Source organism: Myzus persicae, unplaced genomic scaffold (genome assembly GCF_001856785.1).
Source record: "Myzus persicae strain clone G006 unplaced genomic scaffold, MPER_G0061.0, whole genome shotgun sequence".
Lineage (NCBI taxonomy): Eukaryota > Metazoa > Arthropoda > Insecta > Hemiptera > Aphididae > Myzus > Myzus persicae.
The window spans coordinates 1,080,100-1,093,800 of NW_019103602.1; the positions used below are offsets into that span (position 1 = coordinate 1,080,100).

Consider the following 13,701-nt stretch of genomic DNA (forward strand, 5'->3'; position numbering starts at 1 on the left):
ACTGTCTTGTACACATTACATTGTACCTAACACATCATCTATACACAAGATACTTGACTATTATTGTTTATCGGAATGAACGTTATTATTATAAAGAAAGAAACCTCCAAACCATGACTTCCTTTTTTTCTGAGAACCGGTAGTATATTATTTTCCTGTGGAAAAGTTAAATTATAAATACAAAAACAAATTGTTATTATTGTTTTATTCAGTCGTATACAACCAAATGTATATAATGACGACGATAATATAATAGGCAGTGATCTGTATTGACGTTACGGGAAAAGGTTAAATAATCGGCTTACACACTTATTCCCATTTATTCAAAGCCAGCTTTGTAGATGTCCTTACATATTTTGCTTCAATTTTCTATTATTTTTGGTGATAAGCCTTGCACACGATCGTACGATTTCTTTATAAAAAAATATAATAACGTGTAGTAAAACCCACCGAAACATCGATTTCGTTTACTCTGTACCAGAAATAAGAACGATTTTACAAGCCAATTTTACACGTGTTATAAGCCTTGGTCCATACTAATATAATATATTTTATTATAATCGTTATTATAATGGTGCACTACAAATCAAAGTGGGCTGAGAAAATTATTTTCAGAGTTCATTTTCGATACTAATTGGTGTAAACGGCTAGCCACGGTCAATAGAATATCATGATCAAGGGTTCAATAAGAAATATAATTGTCAATTTTTGATGTAACCCAAAGAAAAATATTACGGAGTTACTAAGCACGATTACAAGTGAAAATTTTCTTTGAATACCACTTGGACTTTCGATTACAAACGAAGGGTGTTCACCACGCCGAGCGTCGTGGTTGCGGTTTTCGCACTCTGATCTTGATGATAATTATAAGAGCATTATAATTAGATAATTATTGTAAGGTCATATTACATTTTCAGACTGTATTAAATCTGCTAATATTATAGTCAATATCACTAATTATATTCAACATATAACTATATTTTTGTAGCTGCTTCATATTATTACTTACCCATACGGCTTCATCTGTCCGATTTGCAGTTGTTATATTGTTCGTTTTCATATTAAACCTGCTATTTTTTATCCAATATTTGCGTACTCCGATACACATTATTGTTTTATAAATCTATCTTTAATGGAGGCAAACACCACAGGTGGTCACACAAATCGTATAGATTGTCCTATAGTGCATTTTACTTAAATAATAAATCAAACAAAACTATAGAGACAATTAGTACAAAATATATAACTATTAGGTACCAGAAAATGTTTATTATTGTACCTATTTGATCACCACTAGTATACTTAGAATTTAAATCATTAAAAATAAAGCACTATTTTTTTCAACGTTAATTAGGTACTCGGGCAACCAGTGAACTTTATCCATAAGTTTTCAAAAGTTGTGCATCCTAAACTCCGTGTTAACAAGAGTAAAGCGTTTAATTAAAAACATTAAAACAACGTAAAATACATTAATAAATATTTTAATCTGAATATTGTGGGAATAATTTTCCTTTTTTTTTTTTTTGAGATATTTGAAGTATGAAGGAATTTATTTTGTTTGTGAAATATTTAACTAGCCTATTTTATAACTTTTTTAGAATTTCCCGTTCATTATACAATTTTTTTTTTTTTATCAAAGTATTTTTTGTAGAAATAATTTCAAACAATACAGTACTGTTATTATTATTCATAATAAAAGTCCATCGAATTACACTATTCAATCGCAAATCCATTTATATATTCTGTTTGTAACATTTAATGAATGCAACCACGATATTATGATGTAACGGTCAAACAGAAGTACACATTTAAATATTACATTTTATTATAATATAATATGTACCTATCTATCATTCTAGAGTAACGTTTGTGTTACTATTTCGTCTTTTGTTAATAATTGAATGTCTAGACGACCGACCCAAAGCTATAATAATTCAATTTTAATAACCTATGAAGCTCGTTTGTCCTATGTATTCAACCTGTGTGAAATTATTATTTTGTAATTAATATGTTCTGAGTTATTTCAAAATTTAAAATTGTGTTCCTCGTGAAATTATGAAAAACATACATTAATTAATAATGGTTTTTTTATAAATACCTGGGCGTAGATAGTTAAATATAGTTACTATAGTTAGATATTATTGATATCAATAATTACCCATCTCAAACATAAATTAGTAAAGATGGATAAAGCATAAATAGAATTATCAGGTTTTTATTTAACACGGTGATACCATTGAAATCAAAATGAAGATTCATGATGTACGGATCTAAATGTTGAACGCCGGACAATAAAGTGGAAAATATGGTGTGTGTAGTGGAGATGATACTGCTAAGGTGTGTGTGTGTGTGTGTGAACGTGAAGTGACTAATCTAAAAACAAGGCGAATAATACATTAACTCGTGGTATACAAGAGTAACACCATTTATAGATGCAATTTTGAAGAATACTTTGAAATGGTTAGGTCACGTAATAAATATAGGTAACTCTGAAAATAATTGTTAAAGAAAAACTCTTAATGAAGTCTTTTCTGAAGAATGAAAGGATGACGACACGAAAATATCTATTTTGAGTTACAGTAAGGCGAGGAGATAGGCCCAAAGGAGGTGTGTAGGACAAGGATTGCCAGCCCCATATAATTGGATGTGTACTGCTAAGGAAAATATGAATATTACAAAGTAAACTTTGATAAATAATGATTTATCAACATTTACAGTTGTAGTTCTGGAAAATTACCTCATTAATGGTAACTTAATCAGTTATCAGTCTATCGAAGTATCTACATTATTCGTATTTTAAAAAAGAGCCCAACGATTGCGTTCGTGTTTGTTATTCGGATAAATGCATTACAGTATGGAGTTATAAAAATGTTTCCTAGCTATATTAATAATAAATAATAATAAATAACAACAAATAACACTATAATTTACTAAACTTGAAATATCTCTCCAATAGGTTCCCCTTTCCGTTTTCCATCTAATTATTTTATTTCATTTATTATCATGGAATAAGCTGATTGTTTGAAGTTGTAACAAACAGCCAGATAAAAATTTTGAAAAAAAACAATATTAATTACATATCATACCTATGAAAACTTAAAACAGCTGAATTTTTGAATTTATATTTAAAATGTGATATCACGTTGTTTAAACAAGATATTAAATCATTATTTATTAATTTAAGATTTATTTTTCACATGAATAAAACATTTCAAAAAAATAAATTGTATAATGCTCATCTTTATATAAATATATTACTATAGCCATTTATTTTACAAGACGCTGTTATCCTAATATCATACTAATAAAATATTATTATTATAATTTTATGACCATTTTTTTTTTGTTTCTCATAGCAAATCGTGATTTGGTTAAAAGACGGTGTGCCACGTAAGTCCAGTTCATCAACGCCGCCTACTTACACGTTGAACGTAGATTCCGTGCAAAAAGACGATCAGGGCATGTACCAGTGTGTGGTCACTAATAAGCTGAACAACGAAATGGCACATTCGTTTGCCGAACTAAGGCTGAGTGGTGAGTAAAAATCTATACGAGACCGACTCATACACAATATTGTAATCGTATCGGTAGTAATTATAATTAGTATTCATAAGTATCAAAAGTTCAAGATTGATTTCTTGTCATGTAAAATATAAATTACAAAACGATAATATTGTAATGTATTGTATGCGGAGATGAAAATCTTAAAGTGTGTAAGACCTGAGGGAATATTCAGATTTATATTTTTAACATAATATGTGCCATAACCATTAGATACGGTGAAAGTTCAAATTGGCTTGCACACTGAATTAAATAAACACTACATTCACGCATAATATACTTACCAAAAATGTCGTCTGTAATGTTATATAATATCAACAATCCAAGTGTAATCCAAGTGTTTCAGTTAATTTGTCTTCGTCGTAGTATTTTGTCCGCTCCGTGGTGTGTATCATGCAATCATCTTCATAAATAAAGACGAATTCAAACAATTAACTAGGCTAGCGAAAATTCACTAGATACCGCTTTATCGATCAGTTAAAATCCACTAATTATATACTTCTGTATAATTACACCACCCTCGACGATATATCAGTCGGCTCAAAAGATGCTTTCCCGGTGACTTTATAACTCTACTAGTCTTGCCAAATCAATGTGTGGGATGGCACTGCTGGATGATTATCCATATTTTATTCCGCTGTTGCGAATTATTTGTCTACACTACAATAAATTACTTGTTGTTCACTAACATGCAAAAATATTAAACTAAATTTATTTAATATAAAATTAAATAATGTAGTAATATATAATATACATATTATATTATTAAGGTCGGAAAGCATACAATATAGAACTATCGAAGAGTAATACTGTTGTAAGACGACAACGAACCCTTTGTATGCCTTGTAGGCTGTAAACCGCGATCTGTTGTAGTCGATGTAATGATATACCTGCTTTGCCGTTGTCGACCAAATGTGCTCGTTGCCGTAATCAAATGAAAATCCTGCCAGTCCTCGTGCATTGAACATCGTTTGAAGTGAAATACACCGCGCAGACCCCGCAAAGGACGTGGCGCAGGCGACGAAAATAATAATATAATGTACTACCGCACCCACACCCCCCGGGAAACAAGGGCGATGAAATGATTCAGTGCCCCCATTACAAATGTAGCGTAATGTACATCGATCATCGACAGTCGTGTGTTTCCAAAATCAAATCTGTTTGCCTGGTGCGTTTGAACTTGCTAATCATATTATTATGCAGTTCGTTTTAGTCAGTTCCTTATCTACCCCCCCCCCCCCGACGAAAAAAAAAAAAAAAAAAAAAAATCAATGAAAGATTTTATGACATCGATATGACATATGCATTTTGAGTAACAACACGTTTACGTTTCGTAGACATTTAGCACTTCAAAATCCGTTTCGATCTAACGTCGACCGTGGCACCTACATCCGACGTATCCCGATACGGTTCGCGAGTATTCATTCAGCGTCCCGCCATCGGTTAGACTTTTCGAGTGTTAGATTCGTCTGGGAAAAATACGAAAACCAGACGATTGATGTTGCACATCCGGCGATTTCATTGTTTCCACAAATAATAATTCCAAAGTTCGGATATTCAATATGTATAATATGCGAGGTCGTGAACGATGATCAACCTACGCAAGTTTTCATTGCCATGAATATTTCATTATAATAATTATCTGTATAAGGCGGTACCGGGAATATAGGTAACGCGGCTCGTACATTATGCTTTTCATTCGATTGAAGTACAAATTTTATAGTATGCCGTTTGAAATCTCAGGAACTCGTTTCTGAAAATAAAATCTTTCCAGCGGTCGGTTTTTTTTTTTTTACCGTTTACAACTCAAAGCCGTTGGTTATAACCCTTATATTATAAATTTATAATATCTCGGTTAAGGTACTATTAATAACATACCAGCAAACGTAAGACATAACCGTTACCCGATTCAAACCCGAAGTGAACTTTTATAGCTAATTTATCCAATACGGTCATATACCGAGAAATAACCCGTAGGTATACCATATAATATTATATACGATAATATTACTATGCACATACGTACATACCGCCCGTGTATAATTTAATAATATTATAAACATCGAACTCCCAAGTGATTTCGGTTAAAAAATAATCTTTTGGTCCGACGACAAGTCAGTAGTATACAGTCCTGTAGTCGCAGTCCTGTCCTCGCTGCTGTGTGTCGCGTAGTTCCGTGTTCACATTTTCACCACGTTTTATGCATCATAAATGTTACTTATACGATATGAATGGAATGCACGATTCCTGATAGGGGGGGGGGGAATTCGTATGTTATGATGAGGATGATGCGGAATGTTTACTCGCATGCGACCGTATTATATAATGCCTTGCCCCGTGCTCCACTTTACATCGATCCGTCGTTCGTGGATCGATCAATGAGGAAGTAATATTATTTTCATTGAAGACAAACAGACCTGAACTTTTTTTTAAACGTATACAACGTGTTCCTTTTGATTGGAAAACTCTATGTCTCGGTGTTTGATTGTTTAATTTTAATCGGAATTTATTTACCCTCCGCGAGCTTGCAGGCTCGTTTGTACTCGTATAGTAATACTATTTGTAATTTTATGTACTTGGGATTCACACATGTACAGGTAAAACTACTTTTATTAGGGGCCATCATTTAACGTGATAATACATTTTTATTCTAACAAATTCTGAAGTTCTAATATGGCTGAATAATAGCTTTTTATATTAAATATGTTATTTGTAAGGAACATAAATAATTATGTTCAATTATTATACACTTTTATTTTAAAATATCCAGTTGGTAAGACGAGATATCTTAATTATTACCTATTATGTATTTTTTTGTTTTTTTTCTATTATTTTGAAAATTACTTGGAATCGTTTCGTAAATGGTTTGTAATGTTTTGCAGCTGAGCGATGATAAATGTATCGATTTTACAACGATGGTTTAAAAAAAATGAATATTTTGTTGTCGGTCATCTTCCGTTGAAGCAGTACAACTGGTTCAATCTACAATTTCAATATATTTTACTCTCGTAATTCAAAAAAATACCCTAGCTATTTGAAAGTTTCTAAACATGTCTATATAATTTAAGCATTTTCTATTGAAGGTATTATTTTCTTAATATTTTGAATATTTTAGAGATTTGTATTACAATTGTAGCAAATTTTGGATTTCTTTGGTTTTCTAAATATTGAAAAATAAAATAAAATTTGTATAATTGAATGTGATATAATGTGATAAATTGATAAAATATCTTTAATGTAAGTATACTAAATATACCAATGGCCAAGTTCCTGATGTTTTTTTAGATAAATAAAAAATGATGCTTTATCAATAAGTTTAAACATTTAATAAAATATTACACTCAAATAGTTTTTGCTGAAACTCAAACATTGAAAAATAATACTGAGAATATTTTTTTATGGGTATTTTAGGTTCAAATTTTGACAAAATTGGATATGACAACAATGAAATACTATTTTAGTTATTAAATATTCAAGGGGACTTAAAATCGATAGCTGTATTAATATGTATTTGAAAAATATACATAATAACATAGGGGCCGTCTGTCCGAATTATTTTGAACTCACATTGATGTTTCGTTAAATTGAATCCAACAAATCCATTACAATGACTTCTCGAATGTTCTCGTGGATTACTCGACCTCGTCTGTACAAAGAAACGTATCTACATGCCACATTTTTACTTTTGACTCCTCACTCTCCCAGTATCTAATTAAGAACCAATTTTCTACTAGAATCCACACGAAGATATAAACATATTTACGCACTGTTCGCCAAAGTGATGGTAGACACAACATAATTAAAATAAAAAAAATACATACCATTGTGAAACCAATACATTCATCCCGTCGCTCAGAATCTGAAAGTAGGCTTTTACAGAATAATACGTTGTAGAGACAGATACAAGAACACGGCACTTGTGACGTCGTGTCAACGCATATATTAAGCAGGATGCGGTGCGTACGTTTTATGTATCAACACGGTTTTACTGGAAATTATGATCGCATGACAAGTGGCTGCGGTCGCCATGTACAATATATATTAGCTGCAACCATACTATGGTTAAGGATTTCGAACATTGTTCGAAACTACGAAAGTTATACTAATTAATAATTATTTATTCACATCGAATGCAATTTGTTTTCTTCGATATCGTTATTTTGCAGCATCATCTGCAGGTCGTGACGAATTATTCGTGGCTGCTACATTATAATATAGTGTCGTTATATTTCTAACACAAACATTTCATTATAATATTTTGTCTATTATACCCACTCGTATTATGCAGTACCTATAGTTGCCTACAGTAATCCAACATCACGATGTCCGCTTGGTCACGGCTTTCGGCGATAAGCTTTTGCTATTGCATTGTAATATTAATGCATTCATTATTATTTCTATTTCTAACCTAAATATAATAATAATGTAAACAGTACGTTGTTCCCGTCGTCGTCCGTAGTGAAGTCACTCGGGCCGGTCGACCGCTACTGCGAACGTCGGTCCCGGGGGTCCCGGCCAAGCCCAGTTCGCAATCTGTCAGTGGTCAGACGTGTTTCGTCGTTTTCCACTCGCCGAAAGTAGTAATCTCGGTTACTGTGCCCATCTCATGGGTGTACAGGGCGATGAAAAACAAACGCGTGAGAGGTGCTGGCGTACAGATAGGCACGAATAAGTTTGACGGTTGGTGTAAATGACGCGTCTGTGGCTCCCGAGAAGCACCGGTGACTGAGAGTTACGAGAGAATCGTGTCGCAGGACGCCCGGAAGCTTAGTAATTATTACTGCCGATGGTGTTTTCAGTCTGAGGCTTAGCGAATTCGTACCGCAAAATAGCGTCGTCGTGTTTCGCTGAAAATTCTACTTGTGATGATTCGTTTGAGTACCTGCCCCAGGCCAACAACTTAGTTTTTTCCGCACTTACAGTGTCTTTGAGTTTGTTATGGAAGGTTAGGTTATTTAGAAATTCAAATTTAGTGATACACAAATCATATTGATGGAATCATTAACGCGAAAAAAACGACAATTTAAATGAACATTCCCATATATTTTTGAGGCGTTTAATTTATTAAACTATTAATAATAATTAGAATATATTACCTATGCCACTTTTTCACTCCAGCATCGCAAGGTCAATATTTTATCTCTAAATAAATATTGTTCATACATTTTCGTCGTATGAGTACTTTGCTAGGTTCGTTATACTTCTTTGCCCACTGGTCTCAACTCTACAGGTTTAAAAGATCTTGTTGGACGAACGGTCAGAGGCTCGAAACGACTATGTCTTACCACGGATAATCGGAAATATAATGTTATACTATCATAGTATGATAATAATAATGAATATTGTGAGACTAATCTCAGAGAACCACAAACGAGATAACTCGCATATCCTGGCATGACCCAATTAACTATAAATACTGACAATTTAACTCTATTATAATAATTATGCATATGTTTTACACACCGTCCCTCATAATACTTCACCGTGATCATGTAACAAAAGATGACTCAACGATGATGCTCACTCCCATAATTCCCTAACCCCGACCCCATTTTTAATTTGAAAATACATTCATTAAAATTTTGATTAATATTGATAGGTAACTAAAATGTTCAATTCACTATTATAGCCTTCATATTTTCCAAACCCATTACCATATACCTATTTTCTTAGTACAGAAAGTTCAATTAGAAAATTAAAGTATGTGGAAAAAATAATACTTAAGTTGTGTAAAAAAATTCGACAATTTCAAAATATAGTACCTATATATGTATATTGTATAATATATATATCAGATTTTGAATAACAGATTTTTCAAGGGAAAAATGGGATGAGAATTCTTGATGAATCAAAGTGATTACCTTGTATAAAAATATTCAGCATTATACTTATTACATATTACGGTTTGAACGTTCTTGGTAATTATATAAGTTATTGATTTTTTCATTCGGAAGATTTTTTTTCGTAGTAAATTGTCTAGATGTAAATACAAGATAATATATACCAAGGTGCATTAATATTGATATAATACGACAAGAATTTGAAATTAAGCTCAACATTATCTTTGAATATATTTTGCAAATTTAGTTAATCCTCGCAAATCAGGTATATTCGACATTTTAAATATCTCAAAAATAATTAATAAGTATTATCATAACCCGATATTAATCCATTTTTCTACAATAAACATATCATTTGGTATTTTCAGATTTTATCACATTATTATAGGTGCACATTTAAAAGCATTTTTGATTTTCTTAATTGAATGTTTCAAAACCTGTTAGTGAAATAAGTAACGAGCCCTACTCATAACATTCGTAATTATATTAATTGAATATACGGAAAGTAGGCCAGCGTAATATCGTAATTAAATTGGAAAATCGTTTATGAAAAAAATACACAGAAAAAGATGAAATAACTAAGCTACCAGCAATTGTATTACTTTGATTTTAAATTCGTAATCAGTATTTATATGATTTTTTTTTTAGCACGTTATTATTGATGATCACAAAATAATATTGCGAACTGTATAGTTATTATTTATTATGTATACTAACCTATCTACCCTACTTTTTCAAACGTACAGACCAAACCAACAATGCAATAATATTTCTGAAAACATATTTGAATATTTTAGAATGATAACACTATAAAAATGTTACACTAAAAGTGTTACTTGTATACAATAATTGTATTCACAGCTAAAGAACATAAAATTCACTGATTAGAAAAACAATAACTAGAAATGGTAATTTTTTTGATTTTGTTCTATTATACTATTTTGAAACACAAAAGTGGTGGGTGTCTTATAAGTCATACATGTATTATATTGTACTAGGTTTATTATATTGTATCATAGTATGCACAATTCACATTCATGAAAAACATAGAACACAGTTTTTATTTTATTTGCTGCAATCTGTGGCAGCAGTGCTTCACACTTCAAACTGTTAAAATACTGAAGTTCAGTTTCATAAAAGTATTGTTTTATTAAATAATTATTCTTTCATATTACACAAAGTTTGATTTATCTTAATAATTTCATGATCTTTTCTTTAAATTTAAACGATCAATACTACCCATTGGTTTTTCACACAGACTATGTTATAATGATATCAGCCATTATATTTAATTTAGTTAATTTTAATAGAGTTGCCATGTATTAAAAGTAATATTGCATTCGTGCTATATTAATGTTGAATCATCTATAACATCTATTGAAATTGATAATTACAATTGAAACGTACTCTTAGGGTTAGGTTAGGTTAGGTTTATGTAGTTACACGCCATTACATATTATAAAATCGTGATTGTGAACAAAACAATATATATGTATATATACATATCTATGGATAACAACGCTCTGAAACTGAAACTATAGGTAAATTATTTAAATAGTTTAATATTGAAATAAAGTGAACGGTTTCTATTACACGGTGGTGGCCAGGACCACCAGTCGACCTTTGTTATAATATATGTGCATTGCGCATATACATACATATATTTATTTATATAATAAATATATATATATATATATATATAATATATACGCTCTCGTACCTTCATAATATAATAATAACCGTCTCGCAACAGGAAACAGTCTCGTCGAGTTTTGTTCACCGGGACTACCATGAATATAATATACATGTATTGTATCATTATAATATATAGGATATAGTAGCTGCAGGGTTGAGGTGTACCGGTGGTCTATCCGGACACGCTCGCGGGATTTACGTGTATTCCTTAAAGCGGATATTTGAAAATAATATCAGAACCCCTTTTTGACCGCCGTTGAATAGCGGCGCCGGGTTATTTATGAATATCATTATGTGCCGGAGTAATGCGCATTCGTGTACCTTACATGATGTGGATCTACACACACACACACACACACACACACACATCTATCATTTTAGGTGTATTGTTTCTTGCACCATACTTGTGCACACACACGGCCACGCTTTCGCCCGCATTTGTTGTAATATTAGGTACAGAGTATAACTGTGTTCGAGCACGCTATCGAATACCGCTGGTTCTATAGCCACCTGCAGCGAATTTGAGTAATAACATATTTATTGTAAATTATAATGGACCTGAGGTTAAGCTCGTAGCGAGTGTACACGTCGTGTATGCGTCCGATGCCCAAAGTGATTTGTTAAAATAACATTTATCACAGAGTTGTGTGTTGTGTGTCTCGTTATGTGTAGTTGTCTAAGTATATTGCGCGTGTGCTTTCGTTTGTATATTATACTATTTACAGAACGTTTTCTTACAGTACATTATTATAAAGTGAACCGTTTCGCCCGGCTCAATAGTTTCAAAAATATTACCAGCATTCGTACGCTCCAACACTACACCAATGCTGTAATAATAATAATAATAATAATAATAATAATAATAATAATAATAATAATAATAACAACAACGAGTAGTAGAATAATATCGAGTCGACGGTGAAAAATATGACGACAGATTTGTACGATACGATTTCGAGCGTTATATTAAAAACGTTATACCTACTCGGTTTATATTATTATTGTGGCTTGTGGCCATATAAAATATCGATGGATCACCCTCAAAGTACTGCAGCGCAATGTAAACAAGTTCGTTTTGTTGGTGACCGTCATAATACAGCGTATTATCCTATAAATAATGAATATTATATTATGCCGAGTACGACGAGTTAGGAGCGACACCGAAACACACATTAACTAGGCGTGTACAATAATATGTAAATGATTCTGGGGCCAGTTTATATCAATATTTTAGTAAATAATGTCACTTTATATTCGTACTGTGTTCGCAGTCAAAATACATGTAATAGTGCACTGGATAAAACTCAGACTTTCGATACATCACCACCTGCACATAATAAATACAGTAAAAGTCCGCAGAGTATCATGGATGTATATATTATATCATGTGACATATAATTTATACGTTACGTTCTAATTTACAAATATCATTCGAAATGTGTAGTCGATTTTAGTTAGTTTTCAACGGTACCGAATTATTGTTCAGAATGCAAATTTAAAAGATAAAAAGGGCATTAAAAAATCAGCTAATTTATTGCTTATAAAAATATCTGCTTAAAAGTAGAAAAGATGTGGGATTGCTGACATCAAGAATTTTTTTTTATGAAGTGATTTTTATTGGTGAAAGTATAGTAACTACTATGCACTATGCAATATGTATGATTGCTATATGGTAGGTGATTATTTTAAGATTTAGAATTATTTTTCTCGAGATACTCTAAGACAATATATTTTTTAAATAGACTCATAATTCTATTGTTTTTTTTTTTATCGTTACTGATGTATTACATTTTTGTACGACATAATTCATTTTTTATTTTATTTTTCAAAACATAATTTTTTTGTGGAAAATGTGTATAGTTTTGAAAGATTTATTAATTAAACGTTATTAATAGATAATTATTACATTATGTTTGGATAATCAAATCGGAGTTGTACAGTGGTTCCCCGAAAATATTGGTATCTATTAAAAATATCTCTTATTTAAGTGACTTACAATAATGTAAGAATAATGTTTATTAACGTAAATACTTTTCGAGGTTAGTGATTAAATATATCATATAAAATATAACATAATATGATAACATATTCAACGGTATAGTAAATACAACTTCAAACACGTATTTAATAGCATTCATTATTTTATGATTCCTAATAATATAATATCGGATATGTCTTATATATCTTCGTTTTGGTTCTCTACACGAATTATATTATAATTAACGAAATTGAAATAAACCATTATTCAAAATAATTTAATTTGTATTTTTAACCATCACATGTCACGTATTGGAAATTGAAATGTTCTATATCATGTGTGGGGCATATTGATTGGCTCCTCTTCTAAATCATACAATTTGAATTTAGCCCATTTATAATAATGCAATATTATATAATATTGACTATTAGACCTATTTTACAATTTATTTTGTTGAATTTGTGTTGATTGTTAATACAAATATAACAGGTGTACAATAAAATAATAATAGTGTCACTTGCAACTTTCTTGGTTGGTAAATATTTATATATTAAATAATCAAAGTATGAATTCTGTACAGATATTTTTTATTTTTGTATAAGAATTATTAATATTGTATTATTGTTT

The 13,701-nt window shown here is 31.1% G+C and overlaps 1 protein-coding gene across 4 annotated transcripts in view; it reads left to right on the forward strand.

Moving 5' to 3' along the window:
• The window catches only part of LOC111034825 (Down syndrome cell adhesion molecule-like protein Dscam2), a 310,967-nt gene that overhangs the window by 220,512 nt on the left and 76,754 nt on the right, over window positions 1-13,701 (forward strand). For all 4 annotated transcript variants that reach the window (XM_022316209.1, XM_022316211.1, XM_022316208.1 and 1 more), the window contains exon 8: window positions 3,357-3,534. In XM_022316209.1, the coding sequence (XP_022171901.1) occupies window positions 3,357-3,534 (178 nt within the window). The remainder of the gene's footprint in view (window positions 1-3,356; window positions 3,535-13,701) is intronic.